At 33.4% G+C, this 10,223-nt stretch overlaps 2 protein-coding genes across 2 annotated transcripts; one reads left to right on the forward strand and one right to left on the reverse strand.

Moving 5' to 3' along the window:
• The first annotated feature begins 1,271 nt into the window (after positions 1-1,271).
• LOC110704844 (uncharacterized protein At4g15970-like) lies at positions 1,272-2,965 on the forward strand. The gene is made up of 3 exons (XM_021882659.1): positions 1,272-1,475; positions 2,005-2,376; positions 2,465-2,965. The coding sequence occupies exons 1-3, from the start codon at positions 1,272-1,274 to the stop codon at positions 2,963-2,965; spliced, it is 1,077 nt and encodes a 358-aa protein (XP_021738351.1).
• Positions 2,966-3,553: 588 nt separating this feature from the next.
• On the reverse strand, positions 3,554-8,189 carry LOC110704948 (probable receptor-like protein kinase At1g80640). Its single transcript, XM_021882759.1, has 6 exons — positions 8,098-8,189; positions 7,237-7,433; positions 4,953-5,082; positions 4,309-4,436; positions 4,043-4,139; positions 3,554-3,967 (listed from the first exon to the last, which is right to left on the reverse strand). The coding sequence occupies exons 2-6, from the start codon at positions 7,429-7,431 to the stop codon at positions 3,666-3,668; spliced, it is 852 nt and encodes a 283-aa protein (XP_021738451.1). The 5' UTR covers positions 7,432-7,433; positions 8,098-8,189; the 3' UTR covers positions 3,554-3,665.
• Positions 8,190-10,223: the final 2,034 nt, after the last annotated feature.

The raw sequence follows: 10,223 nt of genomic DNA on the forward strand, positions 1-10,223 counted from the left end.
ATCCCAAAAAGGCTTTGCTTCTCTGAATTTTGAAAGGGAGGATTTTACCTCTGGAGCAATTGTATTTGAGAGCCACGAAATCAGCATAGCATTGATGGCAGTCCAGTCTGATTTCGTACATGGTGATTCAGGCACTGTAATCGTACCATCAAGAAATTCGAATTTACAACGTACCTCAAGGGCAGTCTGAATATCGGCAGCCCACCCATCGTAGTTATCGCCTTTGAGTCGAGTCGGAGTAATATAATCGCCAGGCCTATCTTGAGGTCCTAAATAGTACGGAGAGTTTGGTTCAATCTTGGGTGGTGGCGGTGGTGGAACATCGTCACCAGCCATGGTGTTTTAGAAAAAAAAATCAAAAAAAACAAACCTTGCTCTTAACACTATAAGAAAATAACCTTTTCGTAGCAATTATTTTAACCTTTAGTATCGATTGTAATTGCAACAAAATGCTTTCCCAACGAATAGTCATTCGATACAATATCCCCCGTTGCCTTAGCCTTTAGTAGTGGTTTTCAATATCGCTGGGATTGGCCTCAATAATCGATACGAAAAACTACATCCAATCATGGTGATTATTGTAGCGATTACAATCGCTATAAATGTTTAACTCATTTTCTTCAAAAAAAAAAAAACTTGCGTATGATCTTTACAAGATTCAAACATGCAACCTCAAACTCTTATATTAAATGTTTCACCAATAAGTTATGACATATTTTATGTACTCTTTGTCAAACAATATTTATATATCTAGTGTTGAAAAGGCTTTTCGTATCGATTTTTAGGATTTAGTGGCGATTGTAAATGATTCGATTTCTCAAAATTATATAAATGTGTAAAAATAGTGTGGATATGTATTATTATGTTTTCCGTATCGATTTTATATGGGAAAACCATGGCGATTGTAAAAATGATACATCCTTAGTTATTTCACAAACATACTTGCATATTGTAGCGAATGTACAATCCCTACGAAATAATCGCTACGAAAAGTGATTTTTCTTGTAGTGTAATACCATGAAGAATTAAAGAGAAATAGAAAATAATCACAATAGAATTGCTTGCCTTTCATTGATTTACCTTGGGAAATATATAGAGCTACAAATATTCTACCAAATCACACAAAGATATGATATGATCTCAATAGTTTCCTTAAACAACATAGAAATCTATGTAATTCAACTTACAATCCGAAACATATATAATGTAACCCTTGTAATTTTTCTGTGGAAATATAAACAAATTTGATCCCCAAAACAATTGGAGGACGTATGGTGGAGATAAAAGGTTGGAGTTGTCCAATTTTGAATTTGATGAATTCTTCTTCTTCATCATCAACAACAACAAGGCCATGTAATTTTGTAATATTGCTTAAAATTGCGGTGTTGATCTCAACTCTTGCATTTGCATTCCTCGTCTTAAGCTTCACTTCTCCTTTCAATCGTTTCAATAGATTTTCGCCCCTTGATGAACAAGTGAGTCTACAATTTTCTTGTTACAATAGATCAATTTCCTTTCTTTTGCATTTTCGATAAATTTAAGGTTGCTGATAAGCATTAAATATAATTTTTCATGTTCGAGAATTTGTTACTAAACTATGCGTTGTTTTGAATGCTTGAAACTTTATCATGTCATATTATAACTTGTTACATGTAGAGCGTGTAACATTTTGGCATTGTCTATCTCCATCATTATTTTAATAAATTAACATGGCCCGGTAAAATTGAGTTTTTACCCATAACACATTGATACCCTTATAAGAATTCTTTTTTATAAAAACTAAAATTATTAGAGAAAATAAACAAAGAATTGAGGAAAGTTGTCTGAAAAGGGATTTAAATTCGGGTTTTCTCAACTCTCTCAAGTGTTTTTAGAATTACCAAATTAAAGGATCACCCCTTTCTTATAAAGGGAGTAGTTCTTTTCTTTCTTGCAAAACCTTTTGCTTTCTTATGCAATGTGATTTGATTTCTTACATTTTATCAAAAATTTTGAAACTTGAAGGTCCATGATGAGTATTATGAACTAAGAAAGCTTCTAAAGGCAGCTTCAACAAAGGAGAAAACAGTGATCTTGACATACTTAAACGAGGCATGGGCAGCACCAAACTCGATTTTCGATATCTTCCTAGAGAGTTTCAGAATTGGTAACAATACAGCCTACCTTCTCAACCATTTGTTGGTTATAGCAGTCGACGATGACGCATACACTCGATGCCAGACATTAGTCTCCCATTGTTATCTTCTGAAGACTAATGAATCATCTGCAATTGCTCATCAAGCCAACTTCATGACACCCCTGTATTTGGACATATTGTGGAGAAGACTTGCTTTCTTGCAAACTATTTTGACCTTGGAATATAACTTCATTATAACGGTAATCTTAAGAAATGACACATTTTTTTATTAGTATTACCAAACATAACTATAATATATAATCAACTGCATATTTTTTGCTTTTACAGGATACTGATGTTGTATGGTTTCGAGATCCATTCCCACATTTTATCACTGATGATTCAGACTTCCAAACTTCATGTGATCGATTCAATGGAGATCAGTATGACTTGAACAACTTCCCCAACATGGGCTTTCTTTTCGCGAGGTCTAACAATCGTACCATCAAATTCTACGACTTTTGGGTATCATCAAAACACTTGTATCCACATTTACATGAACAAGATGCTTTTAACAGAATAAAGCATGATCCAGTTGTTGCACTACTTGGGTTGAAAATAAGGTTCTTGAATACTGATTATTTTAGTGGATTTTGTTCGCCTAGCAGAGATTTCAACAAGGTTTGTACAATGCATGCTAATTGTTGTGTGGGATTAGACAGAAAAATTGCTGATCTAAAGACTGCATTAGAAGATTGGAAAACCTTTATTTCTGCAAATCAGTCTGAATTATCACAACCTTTTAATTGGAGTGTCCCAAACAAATGTTTGTATTCCTTTCTCGGTTAATTTTTCTTGATCTTCTGCATTTGATTAGGTTTGTACTTGTATCTAATCACTAGCTTACTTAATTTAGCAAGGGAAAGAATTTCTCTTGAATTTTGTATTTCTACTTTGTAAAGCTGAATGTTACAATGGTAAAGACATGACTGTCATCTGAAGCTTTGTAATTACTGAATTTCCGGTTATCTGAGTTTGTTACATTTGTAAATAGCTACAAGAGAAGATTCATCACAACAATCTAATTTGAAATAACTGACCTGAGGTTTGTGGAATCTACAACAAAGGTTCTCAAGCACTGTACTTTTCTAAGAGTATTCCACTGGTTTCGCAGCAGCTAACCTGAACTGTAAAATTAACAGGTAAACTTTTCAACACTTTGGTGGGCAGTCTGCTAGGTAAAGGATATCGCAACTTTAAGATAATATGGTGCTAAAGTTAACAGGCGCAATCAGGTTTTGAATTTTGAGTTTTTTTCCCTGTTTCGTAATACATTACGTGGTGTTACTACAGAGGTAAGGGAGCGTGAGAGGATCTGGTAATTCCTTATGAGAAGTGTGTATGAAAATGAAAGATTTCACAAAAAGAACCTCAGTATAACAAGAAAACTTTACTATTGCTACAAATGATTTATTCTGTACACAACACTGCTCATTCTTGGTGACAATATTGCAGCTACTGGAACATGATATGGACAACTAACTGACAATTAACATTGTTTAGTTAAGCTTAATAAAACCAAATCTCTGTGAAAACTTTTCAAATCAAGTGGAGAATCCTTCTTCAAACAGTTGAATATCATTTCTGTAATCTTTCTCGATTCCTTTTCTTGCCCATATGATGCATGCACAAGATTTCCCTTCTCTCTGAACATTGGGACATATAAATCAAGTATGTGGTGAGGAGAGAGGTCTAGACCTTCCTCCACTGCATAAGCTGTTCTTCCATCTTTGGTAATCAGCTGCAGGGCAAGAAGTCCAAATGCAAAGATGTCTTCCTTGACAATAGCGCCTGTTTTTCAATATATAAAACGTGATGAGCCATGATTTTGGAGAACACATCTGTGATCAATTTAAAAACGCATACCTTCTTGCGATGAAGGATAGTATCTGGGATTATCGTGGGTGGTTCTTTGCCCTTCCACTACACAATGCCTAAAATCAACGACTTTAGGGACAAAGTCCTGCAGATCAGTGGACAACAGTACAAAAGGTACATATTTGGTCAGTTGGCAATAAAATAGTAAATTTCAATTATCAGCAGGATATAGAGATGCAAATATGTGCAGAATAACAAAGCAACAATTCAGGGGCATATAAAATAATACAAAGCAATTTTACAAAAGATTATACCTTAGTAACAAGAATACTGTTAGTACTGATGTTGGAATGCACAAATGGCCCTTCTGAATGGCTATGAAGAAAAGCCAACCCGGAGACAGTTCCTTTAAGAACCTTCAATGCTTGTTCCCATGTCAAGCCTGTTTGACCAAAAAAAAATAAAAAAATTATGCTGATGGACTGATGGTAGTAATGCATGCGTTATATATCAATTAGGTTAGCTAGATCAGTAACTAAAACAAATATGGAAGCCAGGGTAATTCAATATTGAAGAAGCAGATGAAGATGCATTAGGTTTCTGTTTTTGCCATTATTTACTCAGTTCGAATCACAGAGACATGACTCAGAAGTCCAACAGACCATATTCATAATCGAAGTGATCCACATACAAACAATAGGTACTCTTCTTGCTTCTAAAGTCCAACCTGTCCCATATGTATAACATAATATTGGGGATCTGAATAGAAAACAGAGAACTAAGAAAAGGGATAGAGTAGGAGAAGGTTCACAATTTTTAGAGAAAAGGGAAGATACCATTTTCATTAAAAATGATCATAAATGAAAAGAAAATGTGTCGCTATGCTACACTCTCAAGCATTAACAGAATTGAATAAGTCACAATTATAAGATTTAGACAAAGCAAACAAGCAACTAACCCTTGACAAGTTCTGATAACGGCCTGGCTTGCACCATTTCATAGACAAGGTAAAAGTTCTCCTTTGTCTCAGAAAATCCAATCAAACCAATAATATTGCGGTGTTTAAGAGAACACAACTTCAACTCATTCTGCAGTTCACAATGCAAACAAATAAATTACAGGCATAAGTCCCAGAAAAAAGAAAAGTTGCCAACTTTAAATGTTGATTGAATTCAACATATTCCGTACGTAAGAACTAAATGCTCCCTCTATTCTTTATTAACACATGTATTAAGTGTTTTCTCTCATTACATTTGCATTTCAAAATGACATAATATTGCATTAGTTTTTTTAAGAGGCAAATAAACTTGCACTGATATTCTAACACGTCTAAAATCAACATTCATTACAGCATTGGCAATTAGCATACTCAAGGGCGGATCCAGAAATTTTTTATAGCCCGGGCCGAAGTTATAAAGCATTTTAAATAATAAAGCCATAAATGGATATGAGTTTAAGAAATCCACACTAAAAAAAAATCTGCAAACAAGGGGAATTGAACCCTTGACTTTCCAAATCTATGGAACAAGTAACTAACCAACTAAGCCAACTATAAAACTTGAATACTTATACAAGATTTTTTATTTATATAATATCAAAATCTGGGCATTGGGGGGGCCAAGGCCCGGGTAGGCCCCCCCTTGGACCCGTCTATGAGCATACTGAAAGTGACAAGTAATATGAAGTATAAAGAGACAATCAAAACAGCAACAACATTATAAAGGGATAATCTTAAAGCTCAAAGTAATAATCTGAAGAAAAATATTATTTTAAAATAATGCAAGTAAAATCACAGAAAAATCATTTTGATCCAAAGTCAATCAAAGAATGTGCCTATCACACTGGCTAATCTCTCCAAAAGTCGTTAGATAATAGGGGTAAGAAAAATCTTGGCTATCATTTGACGCTGTCTTATACCTGAACTCACAGGAATACAACATGGAGATCAGTAAAATATACAGGTGGTTTTGAATTTCAATGATTATAGACCAAGACAAGGCATAATTGAGCCATGAAATTGAGAAAGTTGATAATGTACTCCCATGCCCAGCAGATGGATTCGAGAAATAATGAGCTTAAGAGGGGTGAGGTTTGCTCTGAGATAGGCATCTTTGTAACCTTACCAAAGTTCTTGAGGTTTTAGCAAACGAAAAGCCCGTGTAAGTTGTAACCTCATTAATAAAAGTATTTTGCTGGATCTTCGGAAAGTATAGTATAATTCACATTCAACTTCAACCTGCTTCCATTCCCATTAGCCAAAGTATCTACTAAAAACTAGGAAACAAAACTTAGATACCAAAAATGATCTGACATAACAAATGAAAGAGCGTTCTGAAAATAGGCAACGATGAATCACTGGTTCATCTTCACTCTCCTTCAAGCTCAGCAGTTGATGATTTATCAACAACATATTGCATACCACCAGAAATTGACGAAAACCAGTATCTCCAACAACAGTACTCCCACTCAAATCTTTCCCCACACCTCTCCGTCCCTTTTAGCACAGAAGACCTAAATGCCTCTTGATAAGGGTACAGTGCTAGAAGCTGATAAGATAAGCCACCTAGTATAAGTACCTAGCGGTTGAAATTTCTACTTCGGAAAGGAAGAATTAGATCCACACAAAACCTGTATTCAAAAAAACAGAAGGATAGGACTAATAGGAGAGGAATAGCAAATGATAAAAATAATATGAAGTTGCTGGTTAAGAGGGCAGTGAAAGAGAATAGAAAAGAAAGAAAGATATGGCAGAGGCAAATTTGCCAATGACGGAAGGGAATGGCAAAAGGGGGAGAAAGGGGGGACAAAAAAAAGGAATGGGCAAAGGGGTGTCTGACAATTTTTTTTTTTATCAATCCTACCCTTCTATTACAGCCTGCCAAATCGGCAGTAATTGTGAGGAATTAGTAGATTTGAGCCCCAAAATAAAATTCGATCAGTTAAGCTTCAAGTCAAAGCAGCAGATATAAGGAGCAGATAGGATCTAAAATAACAATACCCTTTTCCCTTATTTTGTAACAAAACACCGACATGGAATAGACACAAGCACCAGATCAATTATTAAGCTCTTCTGTAACTACTATATATGATACTCTTTAATATATTAGCCTACGCAATTAGCCAGCTGAAACAAACCACTTTTGGATTAAATTTTACGAATTAATTATCGTATTCAACAATCAGCAAAACAAACAAAGAATTTAGAAAAAAGAACCACATCAGCTATAAAACATTCAACATACTTTAAACTGTATTTGAAGATTCTCTTCTTGATCTTCTATTCGAGGGTGCGACACTCTGATCGCCACATCCATCTCCCCAAGTCCATAGGAATTGTTTGCAGGAATGTGACCAAGGAAAGTCTTGCCAAATGCATCCACCCTACCTAGTGGTTGCTCACTCATAAACGCTTGAATATCTAGTGGTGTGATCTCCATACCTAACTCCATCCAAAAATGATAACAAACAGTTCAATAAATCTCACGAATTATGTACATAACTGAACAAGCAAACATTTGACTTCCCCTTAACCCCCATAACAGCAATCACGAAACACAATAATTTTCAAAAAAGCTGCATTCGATGCAAGCCAATTCACATCTGAATTTAACACCTAAAGTATACCATAAAACACTCCTAACCCTTCAAAATTATAGCCTTGGTTATGTATTTTCAGTAACCCCATTTGAACGCATCACACTATGAACTAATAGTGTAACGAATCACATAAACAAATTTGTCCACAATCAATATGCCAAGATTTACAGGTTAAATATATAATTGATCTTGCACATAAGCTTGGTTCATCCAAATTAGACCCATCTAAAAACATTTGATAAATGCCCACCACTTGAAATTGAAAGGGGCAAACTTTAAAGTAATTTAAACTATATTTTGGAGTTGATTCATTAAACTATCTAATGTATACAAAGCAATTAAGCAAGAGTTCCTCTTCTCATAATATGTATTCAATTTATCAATAGAACATTAACATAATAAACATACCATAAATTTTTAAATCAAACACAAGAAAATTTGAAAAGTAATGAAATTTAAGATTATAGATTGAAAATGGAAAAGATATTGAACTGACAAATGCTTACCTTTGTTGATTGGGAGATGGCCTGGAGAACTCGGGATGACTATGAGCCAATGAAGTGCTTAATCAATTAATACTTGTAATTAACTGTGCAGTAGTCGGTTGAATTTTAACCCTTTAACTCGAGTTTACTCGTGTCTTTCGGTTGTTTCATCTGACTTTTTACGGGTTTCAAGATACTATCTCGATCCCCCGTAACATTGATTGGGAGAGGAGCGGAATCTAACCACTAATAGTAGAACTGATCCTCAGATCCAAAAAAAAAAAAAAAACACTCAAATAATTTTTTTTTTAACATGGACCCATTTATTGTGTGAGGCTAAGGGTCTGTTCTGTTTTACCTTATTTTAACTTATTTCAGGTGTAATAAGTTCAGATAAGTTTAGATAAGGTTTAATAAGTTCTGATAAGGGTTACCCAAGTACAAATTAAAACTAAAATAAGTTTTAACAAGGTTTAATAAGTTCAGATAAGTTCATGTAAGTTCAAATAAGTTTAGATCAGTGAAAATCAGGTGAATAGAACACACCCTAAGAGAGCTTTATCATTCATATCTTCTATAAACTAATACTAAAACAAAACATGCTAAAATGTCTTATGTGTCAATTTCTCATTACAAAATTTCCCTCCAAATTTATATATGATGTCATCAAATTTTTATTTATTTATTTTTTATTTGCCTTTTCATTTTACTTGCTATAAACTAGGACCAAGTATATATGAAAAGGAAAAATCTAAAACTTGACTTTGAGTGTTTGACATCAGTATTGTAATGTTGTGCTTGCACTCTAAACGTATAACCTTATTAGATGATGCAATATTAAATATATTTTGAATAACCATCATTTTAATATATTTTTAATAATATAATAAATATTACTATGATGTAACATTAAATTATAACCGACCATATAAAAAAATGTACATATTTTCTTATACTACCTCCGGAACTTTGGGGTATTATTTGTGAAATATAAAATATTCCAAAGTTGCGAGTAATTTGGAACGGAGGTAGTATATATATTTATATAACATGTACTAAAGAAATATGAAAAAAAATACTTATCACTGCTGTGCAACGCGCTGGTACTAATCTAGTGGTGCAACTAAAAGAGGACAAAGGTAGTATGTCATAAATTTAAACATTTTCGTTTTTATTGTGTTAAAATTATATTAAAAAATAAACAAAATAATGTTCTCTTTGCATTATTTTTGGTTATAGATTAAAATTTATTTTTAGTTAACCAAACTTATTTTTGCTAAACTTAAATTATTTTTCTATATATTACTCATATTATATGAATAAAGAGAAAGAACCAAACCTAATAATAATGGTGAAAAACTCTAAGCTAATTTGACTATATTGCAAACATATCTCCTACCCGAATAAAATAATGATAATTTGTAGTCAAAGTTACTAAAGTTTGACCCACAAAAATACTATTGAACAATGAGGAAATTAAAGGAGTAAAACATTTTCATAGCGAGAAAATACAAGTTAAAACTGTATACGATCAAAACTTGTTTATATCAAGGGTTATTTTGTAAATTCAGCAGCCACACCCCTTTCTCTCTCCTCTATCACCATTCACCACAGCACGACCACTAGTACCACCCACCGCACCACCACACGACAATTAGCACTAGTGTGAGCACCACTCGGATGAGCAAATGCCTTTCCCTACGGGATTAGTATACATCCACTTTACATATTTTTCTACTAGAGTGTCTTTTGTTTGGTTGACTTGAGCCACAAAGGTAGTTGATCGCTGGCATGGCCATGAGATGGAAGGAGAGAAAAGGAATCTAATATATATATATATATAAAGGGGAGTTTTTTTCGAGTTTTTAGAGAGCCACGTAGGATCTAATTTTCTCAGCGCGCCATATAGGATTATAAATCTTAGTAGTAGCCTATATAAGAGATTATTAATTTCTTTTAGAATTAAATAATTTAAATGCCATGTAAGCAAAATTAGCGAATGAGATTTTTAAGTTTAAATTAATTAAATATTATATATTATCTTTTAATATTAGGAATTTTATCTAAATATATAACAAATTTTAGACTCATAAATACAAAAAAAAAAAAAAAACAGTCTTCAAAAAAAAAAAACATTATTTAAAAAA

Source organism: Chenopodium quinoa, unplaced genomic scaffold, assembly GCF_001683475.1.
Source record: "Chenopodium quinoa cultivar QQ74 unplaced genomic scaffold, ASM168347v1, whole genome shotgun sequence".
NCBI classification, from domain to species: domain Eukaryota; kingdom Viridiplantae; phylum Streptophyta; class Magnoliopsida; order Caryophyllales; family Amaranthaceae; genus Chenopodium; species Chenopodium quinoa.